This window comes from Haliotis cracherodii, unplaced genomic scaffold (assembly GCF_022045235.1).
Source record: "Haliotis cracherodii isolate W230 unplaced genomic scaffold, xgHalCrac1.p SCAF_6, whole genome shotgun sequence".
In the NCBI taxonomy this organism is placed as follows: domain Eukaryota; kingdom Metazoa; phylum Mollusca; class Gastropoda; order Lepetellida; family Haliotidae; genus Haliotis; species Haliotis cracherodii.
The window spans coordinates 57,351,444-57,375,414 of NW_027266319.1; the positions used below are offsets into that span (position 1 = coordinate 57,351,444).

Here is a 23,971-nt window from a genome sequence, read left to right on the forward strand (position 1 = left end):
CTCGATCGCGTTAGTCGCCACTTATGACAAGCACAGTCGCCTTTTAAAGCAAGAATCGGTTGTTGAAGACCTATTCTACTCCGGATCTTGCAATCGGTTGCGATGATATCACAGAACATTTATTACCGCTCTGAAACCATAAGACTGGATACAGATGTTGGTGGGGGCGGTCGGATTATTGGTTAAAGCGTTCGCTCGTCATGCCGAAGACCCGGGTTCGATTCCCGACATGGGTACAATGTTTGATGCCCATTTCTGGTGTCCCCCCGCCGTGATATTGCTGGAATATTGCTAAAAACGGCGTAAAACCATATTCACTCACTGACTCACTCACAAATGTTGGTGGATCGACTGAAGCACAAGTATCTTATCAATGAGTTACAATCAAGAAATTAAATTAGTCCGTCATATTCTGACCTTTGGTCATCACCATGGAGCAGCCGATCACGGACCTGGAATTCGACCTCACGCGAATGTTTGATATTAGTTTTCTCAAATGGGTTTCTTGTCGAGGGTGTGTAAGAAACATGAATGCCTACATGTAGTCCTCACTGCCTTGAATATTTTCTTGGTGTAGATAGATTGACATAACAATTTAGTTGGTAGACAAAGTGTGTTTTATACTTGAATCAAACTTGTTTTACTATCGAATCCTATTAGCTTTTTTTTCGACACAGGACAAAATATAAATGTCTGTAAATTGTCGCAAGCTTCTCCGAGAGGTAAAGTACGTATCTTCTATCCATATACATAATATACAGCTGAACCTTGTTAACTCTAACTCGATTTACTCAACATCTATTAAATATTCTGATCTAGAGACTATGGTCTTATTTTTGTTACAAATATATTTCGTTACATGAGGGGGTGGTCGGGTAGCCTAGTGGTTAAAGCGTTCGCTCGTCACGCTGAAGACCCGGGTTCGATTCCCGACATGGGTACAATGTGAGAAGCCCATTTCTGGTGTCCCCCACCGTGATATTGCTGGAATATTGCTGGCGTAAAACCATACTCACTCATGTTACATGAGGGGAGGTGAAATGTAGTTTACCTCATAATTAGCGATGTGTGTGTGTGTGTGTGTGTGTGTGTGTGTGTGTGTGTGTGTGTGTGTGTGTGTGTGTGTGTGTGTGTGTGTGTGTGTGTGTGTGTGTGTGTGTGGTGTGTGTGTAATGAATGCCGATATTACAGTGCTAGCCAACTGACACACCTGTATTATGCCGCAATTTAACATGAATACTCTACACACTATATTGACTCCGGACCAGGTTCATAATGGTCAGAATAGGAACAGTGCCTGCCTCAGGGACAGCAAATAACGCCGCGCAGATTATTGGGTCCCCAGTGCCCCTGTTTGTCAAAATAAGTTTAGGTGATCTGTACCCCTTGCGCTAGGTGCGGTCGGGTAGTCTAGTGGTTAAAGCGTTCGCTCGTCACGCCGAAGACCCGGGTTCGATTCCAGACATGGGTCTAATGGGTGAAGCCCATTTCTGGTGGCCCCCGCCGTGAAATTGCTGGAATATTGCTAAAAGCGGCGTAAAACCAGACTCACTCACTCAGTTTGATTAGGGTAACTAAAAGACCTTTCTGAGGTTTAGTCACATATGAGTACATGGTAGAATTACCAATACGTCATGAATCTCAAGTGGAGATGTGCCTTATCTTTCGTTAACAACGAACTTCTATAAACCTAGATAGACCCATTGTCCTGATCTGACAAATAATAGAATACCACCCTAAACAACGAAGTCCACTCGACAACCCCTTACTTCACAAGGAGTGCTCAGAAATTTAGTAAATGTGCTATAATGTCACTTGATTGTCTGGTCAAGACTCGCTTCTCTACAGGCCGCCCTCGTATGGCAGGAGTTCTATGAGTCATGATAATTTGTATTCTCTGACCACTCACAGTGTATATACATAGCAACAATATGGACAGAATCTGACCACTGGTTCTTGACCCAAGTTGGTCAGAACTCTATTTTAGCCGCTTAAATCACTACAGAGGGGACGTTTCTAGTTTGAAAACCCATATCCCTAAGCAGATGTGATTTGCAGCTAGACCCGTGAAGGTCCGGGGTAGAATATCTTCAGCAACCCATGCTTGCCGTAAAAGGGGACTATGCTTGTCTTAAGTAAGAGGTGACTAGCGGGAGGGGGTGGTCAGGCTCGCTGACTTGGTTGATGCATGTCATCGTATCCCAATTGCGTGGATCGATGCTCGTGATGTCAATCACTGGATTGTCTGGTCCAGACTCGATCATTTCCAGACCGTCGTCATATAGCTGGAATATTGTTGAGTGCGGCGTTACACAACAAACCAACCAACCAACCAACCAACCAACCAACCTTCGTAGCTACTTTGTTCATGACTGTAGTGTCGCTTGATGTGCTTTAAATTAAATATGAGTTTTTTTTTAAAAATGGGGAAATATATGTGAACAATTACACATCGAGTTGACAATTGTTTTGGGTAGGCCCGTTTGCGCTAAGACGGGACCCGGTCGCAAAAATGGCCATGAGAGGGGCACGAGTCACTATTCGGCTTGTCCCGGAATAAGACGAGTTGGTCACGACTGACCTGTATACACGATTCTAATTTCAATGTGATCAGGGGCAGATCAGTCAGGTCATAATGTGTTCCTGATTGAAATCACTCTCCTGCCCATAGAGTTGGTCACGAATGTCCACACACCCACCTATCCGCACTGTTTGATAATCAATGAACATGTTGTGTTGTGACGGTACTTTGAAGCATACCTAAAATATCAAAGATCTAGTAGGTACATGGCCATTCGTGATCAACTCTTACATGACTAGTTGCAAATTGTGCAGTTGTTGTGAAAAGAACATCGTTGAAAGCAAATCGTAAAGACGAGCATATAGACATGTAGACAGTTAGTTGTGTTTTTTCTCCAGCAACACCATGACTTAACGAAATGGGCTTCACACATTGCACCAACCGGACATCCGGCGTGTCGAGTCGAAGCCTTAACCACCAGACTACCCCACCGCCCCAAGTGAGTGAGTGAGTTGGGTTAAACGCCGCTTTTAACAGTATTCCAGTCATATCGCGGCATGTCAGCTTCATGTGGGAGGAAAGCCCGAAGTGATGCAGGTCTCAGACGTTCACCACTTCGGTGAAACCCACCAGCACGGGTATGGTGCTGACAAACCTACAAACATAATTGGGGCGAACCGGGATTCGAACCCACAATCATAGGTTTCTGGCATGCCCAAGGGACGCAACTCTGCACAGCGAATCGCGGCTACTTAAAGTAGGTGGTATCCCCCTCGCGTGGGTTTACATGCAGTGTTTTTTTTAATTGCTTGAAATTGATATACAATGTACTACACAGATATAGAAAACGGGAAAGGCGTTACTTGTGTACCGACATTAACGCAGCCGCGAGCAGACAACAGGAGTGAATGGAAAAGTTTCAACAGGAACTATCAGCTTAAGTGCCAGTGTAGCCTTCACAAGCTGCAGCACTCCATATGTTCCGCTGGATATCGTTGCACAACATCAGCTTGGTATGTCACCAGAGCCCAGGGCTACACTATCAGCGCTGCGGTTATAGTTACTCGATTATTCTGACACTGACCCAAGGGCCGTAGCGCTATAGCTGTTTTGTGTAATGAGACACTCGCTCGTGTCTTTTTCGTGTCTGCAATCCCCAGGCCAGACACTTTGCTCTGTGTGATCCAGAACAGACACATTACGCCGTGAGATCCTCAGACCAGACACATTACGCTGTGAGATCCTCAGACCAGACACATTACGCTGTGAGATCCTCAGACCAGACACATTACGCTTTAAGATCCTCAGACCAGACACATTACGCTGTGAGATACACAAACCAGACACACTGCACTGTGTGATACACAAACAAGGCACGTTACACTGTGTGATACACAAACCAGACACGTTACACTGTGTGATACACAAACCAGGCACGTTACACTGTGTGATATACAGACTAGACACATTGCACTGTGTGATACACAAACCAGACACACTGCACTGTGTGATACACAAACAAGGCACGTTACACTGTGTGATACACAAACCAGACACGTTACACTGTGTGATACACAAACCAGGCACGTTACACTGTGTGATATACAGACTAGACACATTGCACTGTGTGATACACAGACCAGACACATTGCACTGTGTGATACACAAACCAGACACATTACACTGTGTGATACACAAACCAGACACATTGCACTGTGTGATACACAAACCAGACACATTGCACTGTGTGATACACAAACCAGACACATTGCACTGTGTGATACACAGACCAGACACATTACACTGTGTGATACACAAACCAGACACATTGCACTGTGTGATACACAAACCAGACACATTACACTGTGTAATACACAAACCAGACACATTGCACTGTGTGATGCACAACCCAGACACATCTCGCTGTGTGATACACAACCCAGACACATATAGCTGTGTGATATACAACCCAGACACATCTCGCTGTGTGATACACAAACCAGACACATTGCACTGTGTGATACACAGACCAGACACATTGCACTGTGTGATACACAAGCCAGACACATTGCACTGTGTGATACACAGACCAGACACATCTCGCTGTGTGATACACAAACCAGACACATTGCACTGTGTGATACACAGACCAGACACATTACACTGTGTGATACACAGACCAGACACATTGCACTGTGTGATACACAAGCCGGATACACTGCACTGTGTGATCCACAGACCAGACACGTTACACTGTGTGATACACAAACCAGACACATTGCACTGTGTGATACACAGACCAGACACACTGTAGTGTGTGATACACAAACCAGACACATTACACTGTGTGATATACAGACTAGACACATTACACTGTGTGATACACAAACCAGATATACTGTACTGTGTGATCCACAGACCAGACTCATTGTAATGTGTGATACACAAACCAGACACATTGTTCTGTGGGATACACAGACCAGACACATTGTACTGTGTGATACGCAGACCAGACACATTGCTCTCTGTGAAACACAACCCAGACACATATCGCTGTGTGATACACAACCCAGACACATATCACTGTGTGATACACAAGCCAGACACACTGCACTGTGTGATACACAACCCAGACACATATCACTGTGTGATACACAACCCAGACACATATCGCTGTGTGATACACAACCCAGACACATATCGCTATGTGATACACAAACCAGACACATATCGCTATGTGATACACAACCCAGACACATTGAACTGTGAGATACACAGACCAGAAACATTGCAATGTGAGATATACAAACCAGACACATATCGCTGTGTCATACACAACCCATACACATATCGCTATGTGATACACAACCCAGAGACATATGGCTACGTGATACACAACCCAGACACATATCGCTGTGTGATACACAAACCAGACACATATCGCTATGTGATACACAACCCAGACACATATCGCTATGTGATACACAAACCAGACACATATCGCTGTGTGATACACAAACCAGACACATATCGCTGTGTGATACACAAACCAGACACATATCGCTGTGTGATACACAACCCAGACACATATCACTGTGTGATACACAACCCAGACACATATCGCTGTGTCATACACAACCCAGACACATTGTACTGTGTCATACACAACCCAGACACATATCGCTGTGTGATACACAACCCAGACACATATCGCTGTGTGATACACAACCCAGACACATATTGCTGTGTCATACACAACCCAGACACATATCGCTGTGTCATACACAACCCAGACACATATCGCTGTGTCATACACAAACCAGACACATATCGCTGTGTGATCATAGGGTCCTCTCAAATTGCACTAAAGGGTCCAAGTTCCAGAACAATTGCATTGTGTGATACACAGACCTGAAACATTACGCTGTACGACCCAGATTCGTTGCACGGTGTGATAAACAGTCCTCACTATTTGCACTGTGTAATACACAATCCTCAGTATTTGCACTGTGTGATTCAAAATTGGACTTGACCAAAAGATAACAAACGTTATTAAAACGTTGCCAGGCTGAAAACAGTCGCCGAAACACAGAACTAATAACTATTTCTTTATCTTTTTCATGTTTATCCACCATCAAACATTGGTGTATACGTTCTTCGTTCCTGCAGTTAAGACTTGTATTTCAAGCTTATGTACTACAGAGAGTTTGAAATTTGACGATTTAGTACATCCAACTTTAGTATAGACAACCCACTCAAATGATTGGACACTAAAGAGTTCGAGTTTTAATGTGTCATTGCAGAATTGAGACAAACAGATCATGTGTTCAATGTAGAGCAAGGTTACCTGTAGATTTCATTTAACCCCGCTAATATACTCAACAACGAAAGTTCCTGTGACACCAATATCTTAGTGTATTTTTCAAACAAGTAAAGTTTGCTTTTTAATATTGTAGTACATGTATGGAATCTGGTCACAAAAAACGCAACTACTCCAGAATAGCACGAATTCCATGCAAAAGTTGACAAGTTCTATTCACTGACGAGTCTCGTTTTCACCTAAGCCACAGCGATTGACGGATTCGAATGTACCGACGTCGAGGTGAACGTTACATCAATCATTGTTTCATGGCAGAAGATCGGTTCGGGGGCGGCAGCGTTATGGTATGGGGTGGAATTACAGCAAGACCCGTTTGATAGTGGTAGTGGGAAATCTCAACTGACAGCGCTATCGCGACGAGATCATCGGCCCTGTTGTTCTACCGTTGCGTCGTCATGGCCCAGGCATTACCTTTCAACACGCCCGGCCACATATTGCTCGATTTGTTCAGGCTTCTCTTCAACAAAAAAACGCGAATGGCATCCCCTGGCCGGCTCGCTCCCCTGATCTCTCACCAATCGGGCACATGTGGGATGAGATGGATCGGCGCCTTCGACGTCAACCATGTGTTCCACAGACACTCCAGGAACTTCGAAACATGCTCCAGTAGATATGGCCAGATATCCCACAGGACGTTTTGTGATGCCTGGTCCATTGCATGCGACGAAGATGTGTCGCGCACACGCTATAGATTTGTAAATTGACATTTTGGCATGATCATGTTGTTGTTTTTTTATGAAATCACGCATTTTCTGAAGTCAGTATGGCAAATTAAACCATTTGAACACTTACTGGAGTCTTTTATCTGTTGCAAACCGAAATTGTTTCAGATTTGGTAAATAAATAACTTTGCTTTAAATCTTATTCAATGTCACAGGAAATTTTGTTGTTTAGTATACATTTGAAACCTCACGCTGTTCGTTTGAATTGACACGTAACCCGACTTGCCTTTGAATGTGTTTGTCACCTTTTCGTGAACACCTGGTATCATCACTATTTGCTAGTGATTCATAAACACATGCTTATGATATAGTCGGAATCCTACAATCGACTCTGCTTTATGCAGAAATTTCTATTGGATGTGGAAAAGGCTTTGTCGCTTTATGTACATTGAACACACCGACTGCACTAGCTGGATTGTCACAGTATAATATATATGTATAATATATGACCGACTGGATCGACAGCGTCTATCAAATTAGTGTATCAAATATGTCCACAATGTTCCTTTCACTGCATTAATCTGATATAGATATCAAACTGACAGGGTGAATCATTCACTGACCCCACTTGCAACCACTTGTACCCTCCAGAGATTGACAAGTCGGCCTAAGTACAATCCAGGACCGAGACAGAACGTCACCTATACTGTGCTCTATGTCTTTTTTCACTAGTTGCCTCGTGAATATGCAGCACCTTGTGAATGTCAATTGTTCACCGCGAGTATTCACGTGGTGAATTGAATTTGGCGCATTAAAAATGGCCTCTATAATCGTACAATGGCCTTTACATTTGGCAGAGATGTCATGATTGTGGAAAGTTTTTTTCAGGGTTTTTAGTTTTATCATAATAATATCATTGTCATTGTTATTCTATTTTTATTATCATAAACCACAGTCAGCAATCTATCATTGTCATATCATATCATATCATTATCATATCATATCATATCATATCATATCATATCATATCATATCATATCATATCATATCATATCATATCATATGTCATGTCATGTCATGTCATGCCATGTCATATCATATCATAGCTCATTATTATTAATAATATTATTATGTTTGTTATTTTTCTTTATTAAGCTCAGTCTTCGTTCCACCAGCTACATCACAGCTGCATGAAAAATAATGAAACCTCAGCCAGAACCAGAGACGGTGGATCCAGGCCATCGTTGGACGATGAAACACGATGAAGCAGGTCACCAATTTCACCCGGTCCAACAAGGAGGTCTATATAGAGATCAAATGTTCACATACAAGCGATGAGTGCATGCACTTAATGAGTGAGTATGGTTTTACGCCGCTTTTAGCAATATTGCACCAATATCACGGCGGGGGACAACTGAAATGGCCTTCACACATTGTAGCCATGTTAGGAAACGAACCCGGGTCTTCGGCGTGACGAGCGAACGCATTAACCAATAGGCCACCCCACCGCTCTGCATGCAAATAATCCTTGAAGCTATTTGCGTTTGGTTATCAAATAGAATGATCAAAAGGGTTAATTATCATCTTGTGACACCTGTGTATTTTGTAAATTCCATCTTGTATACAAATCCAATAAATACACCCTGAGAGGCGACAAAATGGATCTGGTGGTTTGATTGATTGAGTGTCATTGTGTCAAACAAATGAAAGCGACAAGCCGCTTTCCATATTCATAAGAAATATCTGCTTAAAGCAAAACACCATTTGAGTTCGACTTTCATGATGAGCATAGTGACGCGTAAATTGATTTTAATACATACACTTTGCTGTTTTGAATAGTTATTTCTTGTTTCTCTGTTTTATTCCATGTTGTGTTTTGTCGCCATGTTTCTATGTTCGATAAGAAATCTCCGTCAAAAGCAGAGTCGATTGTACGATTCCGACTATAATATCAAGAGCATGTTTTTATGAATCACTATCAAATAGATATGATACCAGGTGTTCGCGAAAAGGTCATTGGTGGCAAGTCATCTGTTCACACGGGAACATATGGTACAAGTCAAAATGGGGAATTGCCATCATCTTTGTCACTGATGGGTCAAACTATGAAATGGCATCCACATGTCTTCTATGAAATTATCCTTCGAGCTATGGGGAATCCATATGGTATAAATTCCACTTTTCTCAAATACTGTCCGTGTATATAAAGAAGGTCCTTCGTTGATTGCATCAAGGATATATGGTTAATCGTTGATCGTTGAGACAGAGTTTTGGTTGTACATTTGCTGCACCTAGCAATATTTCTCTCTTTGAACGGATTTTTAGAGAACTTTGGAATCCAGAACAAAAGTGGAATAAGCATATCTTCAGGTTATAAAATCGAGCCAAAGATTGAAAGTACTGATGCATGGTTTAGCCAGTTTTCTTCCTCAGATAACATACTTACCTTATATGTGGCATTATTTGATATGACACTTCTGTTTATGTGATGTGAAACCGTATTCACTCATTGACGGTGCCATTGTACAAAACGATCTTAGCGCTAAGGTGATCGTAACTCCCATACCTTAACATAGACTTGCGACAGTCGTAGTGCTAAAGTTGTTTTGTACAACAGCTCCGTGGAGCAGACATGTCAATACGTGATTGGTCTAAATGTGATCTTTAAAATATTTTTTGTTTAATTTTTAAAACTTAAATTCTTTATCTTTCTATCCTTCAGCTTTGTAGATAATCACGAAGTAACACATATATTTATTTTAGAAACATTTATTTAAATGTTCGTATTCCGACAAAATCATGAGGGTAGATAACATCATTATGATTAATGACAATATGCATAAGAGTAAAAATAATTAAAAATGCAATATTATGACAACATATACAAATGTACTACTCATGATGGGGGAAATATATCTCACATCATTTACATACATTTACATATTATCATTAATCAGTTTAGTCAATGGAATTATCCTGTCTCGGAATATCTTGTCTAAAGTTGAGTACTGGGATATTAACGTTCACGTAGAAAGCAATGAAACATTTGGTGAATCATGGAATAATAAGAAAACCCTTATAAAAAGTTGAGCTGTATACGGGAAAGCCCACTCACCGGATAGTCATTTGAATACATTAGCATACAACATATACATACACCATATACCTATATATCCCATCCGGGATTCGAGCCCACACTCTCAGAGTGAGGCAACTTATCGCCAGCACACAAAGCCAGCGATCTAACTCAATCAGCCACTAAGGCATCCATAAAATGAAAGTCCGACAACTAGAAGAGTAAATCACGTCCTTTGTGTACCCCTCTGACAAGTGTTAATTGACACGTTTCCCTTGTCACATATGTTATTTTTGTGATAACACTGTCGGTGGCTGTATGGGCTAGCTTTACTAAGAAAGTGTTATCCCAAATATAACATTTGTTAAATGTATCAGTTCGTTCAAATGCTCATTGAAACGGAATGTCAAACAGAACTGCATACTGTAATATGTCTGGCAGACATTCTAAAGCCCAACAAAATAGTCAGATATTTTTATGTATTTTTTTTTATGCACATTTTTCTATCTTAATAGTAAGAACAGCTTTACTATGCCGAGGCATATTTTACTATATTAATAAGAACAGCTTTACTATGCCAAAGCATATTTTACTATTTTAATAAGAACAGCTTTACTATGCCGAGGCATATTTTACTATTTTTGTAGGGACCGCTTTACTGTGCCCAAGCAAATTTTACTATTTTAGTAAGAACCGCTTTGCTATGCAGAAGCATATTTTACTATTTAAGCAAGGACCGCGTTACTATGCCGAAGCATATTTTACTATTTTAGTAAGAACAGCTTTACTATGCCGAAGCACATTTTACTATTTTAGTAAGGACCGCTTTACTATGCCGAAGCATATTTTACTATTTTAGTAAGGACCGCTTTACTATGCCGAAGCATATTTTACTATTTTAGTAAGGACCGCTTTACTATGCCGAAGCATATTTTACTATTTAAGTAAGAACCGCTTTGCTATGCAGAAGCATATTTTACTATTTTAGTAAGAACCGCTTCACTATGCCGAAGCATATTTTACTATTTCAGTAAGAACCGCTTTGCTATGCAGAAGCACGTTTTACTATTTTAGTAAGAACCGCTTTACTTTGCCGAAACACATTTTACTGTTTTAATAAGAAATGTTTCACTGTACAGAAGCACATTTTACGTATTTTAGTAAGAGCCGCTTTACCATGCAGAAATACATCTTAGTATGAAGAAAGGCATTGCTATGCCGAAGCACATTATACTATTGAGAACAGTTTTACTATGCTGAAGGTTATATTAACTGTCCTTGATCACACCTTTTGTGAATAACCGCACCACATAGAGTATAAGGACGAGCGCCCTACTACAAGATAAGTATTAACCACCATCACACTACGACATTTGATCTACCGTCAAACCCTTCATCTGTATAGATACCGCATCTCACAATTGTCATATAAACCATACTCTGACAGACACATCATCATCCCTCGTACTGTGTTTACTGCCCATGTTTGATGATGACGACGGGAACGTTGGAATGGTGAAGGACGTAGTCACTGACGCTGCCTAAAAACGTCCTCCGGATTTTGCCCAGTCCACGTGTACCTGTCACAATCAATTTGGCGTTCTCCATCTCGGCAATCTTCACGATTACCTCCCCTGGTGCCCCGCCCATACTCCGAACCTTTCCGCCAATCTGAAGCAAAACGTATCAGCAATTCATTAATTATCTGTTACATTATTCTGCCGAACAATTGCACGCTTCCGACTGTGCCATGAGCATGTGTTTATTAATAACTATCACACAGTGATGACACCAGGTGTTCGCGGGAAGGTGAGCCTATCTTGCCTCTACATATTCCACATATTCCACATGTTTACGCCAAGTGAGGTGTTGATCAAGGATCACCCCTAGAATTACAGGTTTGTACGATAACGATAAAAAAAAAACTGAATTTGCTTGGTTTGCATTTTTGGTCTTTGCGACTAAAACAAACCCTGTAAACTCAGGTAACATACTTAAAAATTGAATTAAAACTGGAGTTCAGACTCTAGTAAAATATAATAAATACATAAACAATTAATTCACAATAGAATATTTTATTGTTTCATATGTATTGTTGTAAGACAGATTAACCATACATTCAAAACAGATTAGTTGCCTTTCAGTCATATCATAACATTTGAAAATGTGAAAATTTGAAACAAAACTCTGAACCTGTCTCACTGGTCTCCTTTTATTTCTAGTTCAGGTTGGTAAATCAGCGGAAGAGAATAGAGGCTATTGGATTGTTATAAAACAAACCCAATTCACCATCACTTGAAGCTTAAGTTAAACTTCTTGGCCAAAATAATTCCGATTCAGATGCATAAAGAAACAGATCAGCAAAAAGGGGAAAATACTGATGCTCGTTGGGGATGCCTTCATTTTGCCGAAATGTCTTACACCCAAATTGTACGTGGACGTAACCAACTAGGAAGTCCGTCATTTCACATTATTCTTTCCTCAGTAAACTTCCTACGTACATATATGTGATATTAATGTTTAGAAACGAACGTCTGAGTAATCGACGTGATCTCTCTCTCTCTCTCTCTCTCTCTCTCTCTCTCTCTCTCTCTCTCTCTCTCTCTCTCTCTCTCTCTCTCTCTCACTCTGTCTCTCTCTCAGTCTCTCTCTCCCTCACTCTCTCTCTCTCTCTCTAACACACACACACGCTTCACCCCTCTCTTTAAAGCACGTACCCCCGCCTGTTTGAGCCTCTCTCCCAGCTGCTCAATGAATTCTTTGATCCTCTGTTGTTCCACCTCCAGTTGGTCTGCCACAATGGCGATGTCAGTCATCACCATGCCTGCATCACACAACACACAGTACATGTAGCACGTTGCATATACGTTATGCACACACATTGTAAAATGTATGCAGCGACTATTCCATGTAAAAGGCCAAAACATATTGTATATTTTCACGGGATTCTAGCTAGAAGAGGTAAGCTACCTATGTAGGACGTACGAGTTGACTGAATGGATAGGGTGACCAGCCCCTGTGACTTGGTTCATTGCTTGTCATAATATCAATCGCTGCTCATAATACCAATCACTGGCTTGTCGGGTCCAGACTCGAGGGTATTTACCATAATATTGAATAGAGATGTAACGCCCTGCATAAACGAGGAAGATGTATCAACAACCGCGTTACAGCCTGCATTCCGTGTGACCTTACGTTGACCTTGACCTGTGATGTAACAATGAATACTTATGAGTCCAGCGACAGAAACACCTGACACCGATCCTATACACACAGATATGTAAGGTCGACTGGTGTAGTTGTCCTCAACGAGAACTGATAACAACAGTAACTATAGAGAACTCCTGTCATCAACGTGTTGATTTGACCTTCAAAATAAGTAGTATCGTATGTTGTCTGTCATATTGTCATTTGCATTTTTAAATAGCTGGAAGACGTCGACTGATTAGATATTGCCTGATGCGACGATGCGCAAAGAGCAACAACACTTCACCGCCTCCGTGGTCTTGTTGATAGAACGTCTGTCTTGAGACATACATTAAGACATTAAAAGACGCTGTTTGTTCATACCCTGCCTGGTACTCGGTATTAAGGGGACATGATAAGGACTGGTCGGCGCGGGGTCAGTATACTGTGTTTGGGTGGGGTATTTGTGTTACCTCGGAGGTATCGCATTAAAGTGAAAGGTCTCATTTCAATGAAATTGACATACAATCCAAGTGGCAACGCCGGCATCATATCGAAAGCTTCTCACACATCAAGCGAGATACGGGGTAGAATAGTTTTTTAGCAACCCATGCTTGCAATAAAAGGCGACTATGCTTGTCGTAAGAGGCGATCGGGTGGTCAGGCTCGCTGACTCGGTTGATCCATGTCATCGTATCCAAAATGCGTGGATCGATGCTCATGATGTCAATCACTGGATTGATTATTTACAGACCGCCGTCATATAGCTGGAATATTGCTGAGTGTGGCGTTAAACAAAAAACACACTCACCCATACATCAAGCCGACATGTCAGGATATAACTGAAATACTGTTCAGAGTGGTATTAAACCCAACTCACTCCCTAATTCATTCAACCTAAGTGGCAAATCGTTCCCTTATTCGGCTCAGGATGCCTGACACGGCAGGCCAGATAAACGGGGAAACTGCATGTACGATATCTTACTTGAGTGGACAACTGCCTGGTATTCCGGACAGTGCACAAAGATGACGTGGTCTTTTGGTTTGTGGATATTGTCCATATACCCTGCAACAAAGCATAAATATTTTCTTGCATGACTAAACAGGAAATGAACGAGTTTCGCATCCTCTGAATGCATAGTGATCTTGGCGGGAAAAATATCATATTTCAGATTTCAAATTAATATTTTGGAGGTTAAATCTATATTTTGAGACAGTTGATGAAAACCTGATACAGCGTTGTTTTATGACATATATATCAATAAAACAATATGTCAGCAATATATCACAAATTCATTCACAAATACTTAATGGAACAGCGTTCATGAGTAGAAGTATCAATTCTTTTTGTCGTCTTTCCCTGACGTCGCGGGACGATGCTCATAATTTCAACCACTGGGTTGTTTGGCCATTCTCGATTATTCACCGTGAAAAAGGGGGGATGTTTTCTTAAATGTGGCGTCAAACAACAAACAATGCATTGTCATTTTCATTTTTAGTTGGTTGGTTTGTTTGTTGTTTAACGCCGCACCCAGCAATATTCCAGCTATATGACGGCGGTCTGTAAATAATCGAGTCCGGACCAGACAATCCAGTGATTAATATAAAGAGCATCGATCCACGCAATTGAGATCGATGACATGCATCAAACAAGTCAGCGAGTCTGACCACCCGATCCCGTTAGTCGCCTTTTACGACAAGCATAGTCACCCTTTACGGCAAGCATGGGTTGCTGACGACCTATTCTACCCTCATTTTTTGTATGTTGAGTACAAATTGATATCCAGTATTAAGAATTAGCTAGCTTCCTTGCTGTGTTACTGTTATACTGTAAATGTTGTTCACTTAGGATAAACATGTTGAGGGCTGATTCCAGAAATACGAGTCGTTAAGCCCATATCGATGTTTACATTTCACGACATATATCACCTATCTGTGATATTCGAGGACTCCAAATATCTACTCCTTTTCTGAGTGCAAACAACACGTCCTGTTTACAAATCAGCCTACACTTACATTGAAAAGCATAGTCCGAGTGTTCACTGCCATCCATCGCTATGGCTACAACTCTTTGGGTGGCCGCCATCTTGAACAGGTTCTAGTCAATGGATTCCTCTGTTCACGACACGCCTGTGTCAGAAGTGCGCATATCTCCAGGCCACGTGACACTATGAACGGGTTTACCTGATAACTGAAGCTTTGACAGATAGCACAAGCCAGCATACTTAATACAACGCTGGTGACGATATGTTACTCGTGTTAGGAAACAGTGTAACGCTGGTGTTCATAAGTGGACCTCCTCGCGCAGCATATGTATTTTCTCTCGGAAGTCTTTTACAGATTGATTTTTCACATTGCTTTAACAAAATAAATTAGTGAGTGAATTTAGCTGGGTTTTATGCAGTTTTGTGGCATTGTCGAATGGTTGCAAGGCGTTTTCTTTTCACTACATGGTTCAGGATCCACCGACCCTTTAAATCAGGAATGTGGGACAAAATTGTAGTTAAAAGCATTTTTTTTTACCAATGATCCCTATATTCAAAATAATAATGCTGAGATCACAAGTTTCTTCCTTGATTGACAGAGGCTCAAGCAGCCACAAAGAGGTGAGGTGAAATTGGGTTTAACGTCGCGTCCAAGATTATTGCACTTATATAGCGACGTGCATGCACGTGTGTGTGTGTGTGGCTGCTTGTACTAGTCCGGACTGATGCCGATTTATAGTGCTAGCTCACTGAGATACCACCATTTAATATGAATACCCGACTCTTATACAGTATATTGAATCCGAGCCGACCAGTCCTTGTTTTTGCCCCTTAATGCCGATCGCCAGACAGGGTAACAACAAGTACCTTCTTTTAACGTATTTTGGTATGACGGGGCCGGGGATCGAATCCCGGACCTTCCGCTCTCCGGGCGGACTAGGCCACGGAGGCGGTCGCAGCCACAATGAATACTATTCACAGACACACCGGTACTCCAAGCAATAGGTAGTTTTGTTCCATGTAAACACAAGCTTAACGTAACCTTTCATAAAAATCCTATGTTTGACTCCGATACGATAACCCTCTTTGTCATTACCCGAGGACACATAGAAGGCCGCATCAGGCGGACAATCAACCAATCAGCGTCGAGGTATCATCATGTTCGGACTTAACGAAGCATTCAGACAAGCAATTTTTATTTCATAAACAAATATAATCGGGTATATCGACATTCGAAAAAATAAAGCCGCGCCATTTTATTGTTGTGGAGATGGTATGCATCCAGTCGTTTGGGGTGGCATGGCATTCGCATCCGCAAGGAAGTATTATCAAAGCTATTTTTGTGTTCTGTGTGGATTTTCATTTGTACAAACCGACATTTCCGAATCGAGGAGGTACAAAAATGAAACTCAAACGTATTAGAGAGCTTACAGCTGATTTGCTCAAGAACCCACCTATCCTTATTTCTATTGGGCCGTCAAAGTTCGCCCAGGGCTCTTCGGACGCGACCTTCAGTGGAGGTGTCCTTAGATCCTGTGCACAGCGCACAGATCACTAAACAGGTGAAGTTAAGCAACGTCGGTGTCGGAGAGTAGATGGATGTGTGACCCCGTTCAGCAGCTTGACCCCTGAGAGTTTATAGGGCTTCGGTCCTGCCCCATACTGAAGCACATGTACCATATGTGGTGTCTCCTTAGGCAAGTAACTTTTTACGAAGTGTGCTTCTGTTTCACCTAGCACTGAGTGGGTACCCGGTAGGATGAGATGCTAACGAGGCTAACCTTCTAGCGCCTCACAGGCAGCTTGGGTTGTATACTCCCCAGGGAGCTGAGAATGCAAATCGAGTGCTCATTGATCCATTAGCTGGGGTTAAAAATGTAAGCGCCATGAGCACAGGAGCTGGTATGGAGTTTGGCGCCATACAAATGGACTCATTATTATTATTATCATTATGTAAATATAATTTGGTTCAATAGAGACTGGGGTAAGTAATGACTCAATAATCACACGACCCCCACCATGTTTAAAATGTTGTATATTTGTGCAAATATGTAAGCAAACTTATTGGCTTTGAAACATAAGGTGTCTCAGGTATCCATCAGTAATTCTGTAATTTTCGGATGTTATTTTTTTATTTAAAAGTTTAAAATCAAATCAATTTTTAAGAATATAACCATGAAGACATATTCTTTGTGTGCTGACTAAGCGCAAGTAGAGTTCATTTCTTCGATATAATAAACTTATTTAATATATTTTCAATTGAAAATCAACTGAGAGGTATGGTTCGTTTGCTCCTCATTTTAGTTATTTTTGAAAAAATTAGTTGAAGTGAGGTTAGGTGGAATGGGGCTTATCGCGGCGTTTAAGATTATTTCACATTAAATTTACGTGCATGTGCGTGCGTGTGTGTGTCCGGATTCAAGCCAGTCTTACAGTGATAGCCCAAGGTAATACCCCTTTCCAGGCATCGTTTGCCAACTCCTTTTTCAGCTCTACTTGTATGCCTTGGGGGGAGGGGGTGGGGGTTGATTTTGAATCAAGATTAGACATTTTTCCAGTTTTACGTGCAAAACCAGATACTTTTTTATTTAAACTGTGAGCCTGATTTTTTGTGACAGGCAATTTTCTTATTTTAAAAGGTCTGAAGCATAATAATTATCTTTCAAAATGATAAAAAAAATATCTGCTGAACGCAAGGACCATTGCACAATTCCGACCATATTATGATTATGTGTTTGTGAATAACTACGAAACAGGGATGATACCAAGTTCCTGTACCGCCCATCACAAACACTTGCAAAGGTAAGTCAAAATAGGTAAATCGCTTTGTACATCATTTTGGCCACTGATGCGTCTAATTTGGAAATGTCTCCCCGCTTGTCTTCCATAAAACACGAGGGCAGGGAGCACGAAGGTACAAAGGTGGAGCATGAACCGATATTAGGTGGTAACATCTTATTAATATTTAATATTTTTCAGGTCAGTTTGCAAGTATCCTTGTGTTTAGGTGTAAGGTACAGCATACTGTGAGAGAAAGAAATACAATATTATATTTCTGAACATACTCAGTGATATATATCACACTCTACAGACACATCCATACATATTACACAACAATGTTACAGTTTCTCATTTATACCAGGAAATACCAGCGCTACCTGCCTGGGAAAATTTAACTTTCTTTAAAAACACTCATGTTGTTGATGGGAGATTTGACAGCAGTCACCTGCAGTCAATCACAACGCTTGCTTGCGATATTTCTGTTTAAAACTACAAGGGTTAAATAGTTTGAGATCGGACTACGCTGTGCGAGCGACAAGGATGTTAAATTTGATTCGAATAATCAAGGAACCTCAGTTGCATGGTTTGGGCGTCATTTGTGGTAAGTACAAATTAGTCTCTCATACAAACCCTGAAACAAGAAATATTCGAAAACTCACAAGCAAGGAGGGAAATCATAAAACGACATAACGAACATTTTTCTTCAGTAAAACATTGTAGCTTGGCCGTCGGACAAAATGCATGGAAAACATTATCATCGATTTACCAGGATCATTCCCGGTCGTAGATAAGCTGATTACATGCGCAAAAGAAAGAAAAGAATCATTGTATTATACATTGAGTAATTAATACTTATAATTAGTGAAATGTAACGATTGTACCATTTTCATGCATGAATGCCAATACTGTAAGAAGATTTTTATTTTTACACAATTGTAACCCATGGGGGTTCCAGGTTAGACTAGCGCCCTAATTATAAGCAGGCACCGTGTGTCGTATTAAGCTACTCAATGGGTCGGCTGGTCAGTCTCCGTACCCCGACGGTATATATTGTTGCTCATGATACCAATTACTGAATTGTCTGGTCCAGATTCGATTATTAACAGTCCACCGTCATATTGCTGGAATATTGCTTAGTTCCACGATAAACAACAAACAGAGGAGCAAAATTGTTACCCAAGTTATTTGGGTACTCAATGCCTTGATTAAGTGTATGTTTATTTTTTAGATTTCAAGTATGTCGATCCCTGATTGAGTTCAACTGAATTCAATTGATTTTAAAAACAGATCAGAACTACTTATTTGAACAAAGTTCATTTTGTGCACCAACAAGGTTGTCTTTTAAAGTAAACGCTTGCATAAGTACATGGGGGAAAAAAGGAGCGTGCTAAATGCTTCATCTCCATTAATAAATTCCAATGGAAAACATACATATAACTGTATAAATACCATTATAAATTTCACAATCATATGGGTTAAGCAAGGCAGTATTCTATTCAATGTATTCAATTGAGATATATAATATTTCCATCTAAAAAATCTATTTTAGGCTAACAAGATATATTTCATATACTATGTATGACCTTGGCGACCCTTCACGTAAGGCGATGTAATTCACATTCATTAACTTGGTTAGGATCCGCTTCTGTTGGGACCAAATACCAGATCAGCCACAATTTTGAATCTTTGGGCTGTCAGAACCTTATCAAAGTGTTTTGAAAATAACTGCAACAAAGTGACGTTAAATCCATTCACTCACTCACTCATTCCTCAAGTACTCATTGGTAAATGGCCATTGTAGTAAGGGATATTCAGCTGTACGTTTTGATAGCTATTATGTGTTTCTGTATTCTGACAGGAACCACAGGAACAAATGAACAGGGGTTAAAACATTCAATCATAATATCTTTTCAGAAAATATAAAACATCAACGCCAGAGAATAATTAGTCTCGATTATCTACGAAAGCAAATCTACAGCGTCAACAATGGCAAGTCTACAACCGTCACGGCCCATATTCAAATGTGTAAGCTACATCCTACTGATAGCAATGGTGTGTGGTCAGGGTTGTCCCCCTTGTAATTGTACCTATAACCATCATGAAGTATATGTGAACTGCTCCAACCAGAATCTTACAAGCGTTCCCAAGGGTTTACCAACATCAACCACAACGCTATTCATCAATGGAAACAACATAAAGACAATAGGACCAAAAGCATTTTCAACAATGAGAAATCTTCAATATCTATATATTGAGAGAAACTCTCTTGTTAGCCTACATGAACTGGCCTTTCATGGTCTTGACAACCTCGTCAATCTGAGCTTAAAACACAACGATCTAAAACTAAATTCAAAAACCTACAAAACCAATCTCTTCAAGCCACTACATAAACTTCAGGTTCTTAACATACAGTTCAATCAGATGACAACATGGCCTGGAGATGACAGTGAACGTATAGCCTACCCTGATGCCTCGTTTCAATATCTGTCTCAACTTACTCACCTTTACATCGATGGTCGTCCTACAGACTTTGGACCAGGATTTGCCAAACTTTTCAAACTTTCTCTTCTCGCCTTCACGCCATACACTAACTATTGCAAACTGACTCTACAAAACTCAACCTTTATAAACGTACCCCGTTTGGAATATCTCTACATGACCTACTGCCAAATCAGAGATGCAGAACAATTAACATTTTCTCCTTTTTATCGCATCCATACAATTGACGTGTCACAAAATTGGGAATTGGGATTTCATGAATTTGGCAAAGCAACATATGGGCTCCGTGATTCCACCATACAAATCCTGAAAATGAACCATATTTCTCCATTATCTGGATCTTGTTATCAACTGCGGAGAAACGATTTTGTTCACTTAAAGAATACCTCACTGCGGGAACTTCACGTTTCTGGAAATGGACTCATTGACTTCGAAAAAGGAACCCTTTTAAATTTTCCCGAAACTCTAAAGGTGTTGGTGGCCAGATGGAATAGGTTTTACGAAGGTCAATACATGGAGGAGCTGACTCAGGCAAAGTCACTCCAATATCTGGATATCTCACACCTAAAAATGTTAGGATCTACATTTAGCTTTCATAGATATGATCCTGTAAGTCATGTGTCGAACGATGGATTTCCTTTTCCACCAAACCTTCAAGTCTTGAAATTTTCATTCTGTTGCATGGGTTTGTACTTCCCCAACACTGAAGAGGTGTTGAAAAACGATTTGAGAAGCATCTCTCTAAATGGAAACTTCATTTCTTTTGTCAGGGGTCCTGTTCGTGGTTTTGAAAAGGTCGAACATTTTGATTTCTCTGACAATATCATCGAGAGGCTCGATTCAAGTTTCTTTACTTTTAGCAATAGTGTGAAATATCTCAACCTTGCAAACAACTTTCTTGGAAATATGATAGATAAAGATGACAAGGGGGATACTTTTAGTCAACTGGTTAACTTGACAGATTTGGATATATCTCAAAACAGGATCAAATACTTACCAAAGGCTGTTTTTAGAAATCTTACAAATATACAATATCTCCGAATAAATAGCAACAGTATAAGAACAATTGATGCTCAAATCAAACACTTGTCGCATCTTAAATTATTTGATGTAAGCCATAACAGCCTCCTCAAAATGCCTGTAAACATTCTTCAAGAACTGGACACATTATCACATGTTTCTGTCCGTCTGAGAGGAAACCCACTTACCTGCATATGCTCTTCCCTCGAATCCCTTCGCTGGATGAACAGACTTGCTGATAACATCGAAGACATGGAATCAATGACGTGTCTTATGAAAAATGTGAAGATCAATTTCAGAAACCTTGATTCCATAATTACAAGTTTGGAAACAGAATGCCATTCAAGTGTTCTTACCACTGTCATGACAATGTCTATTACCTTGATAATAATGGTCGGAATAGGATTAGGAGCAGGATATCGTCATAGGTGGAAATTGAAATACCTGTACTATGTCGGGAGGAGAAAGTATCGGGAACTGGAGAATACTGACCAAGATGACCAGGAGTACCAATATGATGCCTTTGTGTCATATGCAGACACAGACAGATGCTTAGTTATAGAGGGAATGATATCGGAACTGGAAGACAAAGCTGGACTTCGATTGTGCATTCATCATCGGGACTTTCTTCCAGGGGAGGTTATTGCTTCAAACATTGTCAACGCAATACAGAACAGCCGCAAGACCTTGATTGTTTTGTCTCCAGCTTTCCTGAAGAGTCACTGGTGTGATTTTGAGTACAACATGGCGCGGATGGAGGGCGTCTCCAGGAGACAGAACATCGTGCTGGTGGTGCTGTATGAGCCTGTTGACATGAAGGATCTACCCAAGGACATGGCAGTCATGTTGTCCACCAACTGTTACTTGGAGTACAACACAGATGTCTATGGCAGTGTTGTATTCTGGAACAGTTTATGTGAATCTATTACCACTGTTAACAAAGTCGACTGAAACACAGCAGATATCACTCCTTGATTGAATATAGATTTAGCCATTTATTTATGGTGTGCCAAGGCAGTTTATATAGTGTTCAAATACACCACGATCTATACTGTGAGACCTTCTTAAATTAAACAGCTTTTTACCACAGCCGACAGTGTTGTCGATCCCTGTCTATATATTAACTTGCAGCTTCGAATTCTGTGCATGTGTTTCCTTGTAGATTTGGTTCGCCACTATGCTTTAAGTGTTCGATACTGCATCCGACTGTAATACAGGTTACTTGCAACGAGAAAATTATACAGCTAATTATACATTTTGTATTATTTTTATGAATTATGTTATGCATGTTTGTGATATGATAACTATGAGTCTTAATACTGTTTTAAATAAACTATGTGTACAACAATAATTAAACAGATATTATTCTTTCATACAATGTATGCTGAGTTTTTTGTTTGCCCTGGCGAAGGATGCAAAACAATCATTGTAGTCCACACACATTGCAGATGATATCGTTTATTGTTGTTAGAAAATAAATACAAACAAAATCTGTAATTCTTCATGGCAGCAGCTCTCATCCATTCAACACAAAAGAACCATTAACTGCAATCTACGCCTTTGTTTACGATCGAGTTATTCTGTAAACATAACACAACAGTTCAAAAACTAATCTTTAGAATCTTAAGAACTGACCTTGAGGGAACCTGGAACTTTTGTACCAAACAGAAGTATTTTTGTCTGTGTTTCAATACATACACCAATTTTCACTGAAAGAAAAAACTAATCAATTATTTTTTTGATATTCTTTTGTAAAATTCGAGGCATAACTAATTTGTTTTAATTGAAATGAACCTTGACACACCATTGTACCTTGGAGGTGCAGTTAAAGGTCAAAGGTCAAAGAGCAGCACCTGCTTCCGAGTGTGAAATCGGTTCCTCCGGAAGGTTTCGTTAAATCTCCATCATCATTAACATCATCATCATCATCATCATCATCAACACCTGCGTTGGAAGATAGCAGTGTCCTTTGTGCGTGTCTTAGTAAATTACTACAGGTTTCCTTCATTGTCATTTGGCCAATTTCTAACAGATTTTCCTTGAACACGTTTCCATTATTTATCAAGGCTGCACGTTCTTTAAGTTTAACTCATTGTTTCAATAGACCCATGTTAAATGTAAATACATCAGGAAACTGACCTTACATTAACTATCATTTTCTACTGAATATAGGACTATTTGCATAAACTTTGCGTTATTCTTTTTTTAACAATCAATTCAAAGCTGCAGGTAGACGAGTGGACAGAAAGGGTAATTCAGTTTGTTGTTCTGTGAAATGTTTAACTGCCTAATTGCTTCTCTGAAGATTGTTTTATTATATGTAGTACTACCACATTCCTAGTTATACAAGTTCCTGTGTAC

At 40.4% G+C, this 23,971-nt stretch overlaps 2 protein-coding genes across 2 annotated transcripts; one reads left to right on the forward strand and one right to left on the reverse strand.

The window, feature by feature from the left end:
• Positions 1–10,879: 10,879 nt before the first annotated feature.
• LOC139445737 (universal stress protein Slr1101-like) lies at positions 10,880–15,450 on the reverse strand. Its single transcript, XM_071226942.1, has 4 exons — positions 15,342–15,450; positions 14,311–14,391; positions 12,857–12,963; positions 10,880–11,810 (listed from the first exon to the last, which is right to left on the reverse strand). The coding sequence occupies exons 1-4, from the start codon at positions 15,409–15,411 to the stop codon at positions 11,613–11,615; spliced, it is 456 nt and encodes a 151-aa protein (XP_071083043.1). The 5' UTR covers positions 15,412–15,450; the 3' UTR covers positions 10,880–11,612.
• Positions 15,451–20,077: 4,627 nt separating this feature from the next.
• LOC139445977 (toll-like receptor 4) lies at positions 20,078–22,565 on the forward strand. The gene has a single exon (XM_071227229.1). It carries the CDS (start codon positions 20,078–20,080, stop codon positions 22,559–22,561), a length of 2,484 nt encoding a protein of 827 aa, XP_071083330.1. The 3' UTR covers positions 22,562–22,565.
• Positions 22,566–23,971: the final 1,406 nt, after the last annotated feature.

Bases quoted from the DNA above. Each gene is read 5' to 3' on its own strand.
- LOC139445737 (XM_071226942.1), bottom strand. From the start codon at position 15,411: ATGGCGGCCACCCAAAGAGTTGTAGCCATAGCGATGGATGGCAGTGAA. The intron at 12,964-14,310 runs GTAAGATATCGT...TGTGTGATGCAG, and splicing joins CCAGGCAGTTGTCCACTCAA to GCATGGTGATGACTGACATC. The intron at 11,811-12,856 runs GTACGTGCTTTA...GTTTTGCTTCAG, and splicing joins AGAGGCTCAAACAGGCGGGG to ATTGGCGGAAAGGTTCGGAG.
- LOC139445977 (XM_071227229.1), top strand. From the start codon at position 20,078: ATGGCAAGTCTACAACCGTCACGGCCCATATTCAAATGTGTAAGCTAC.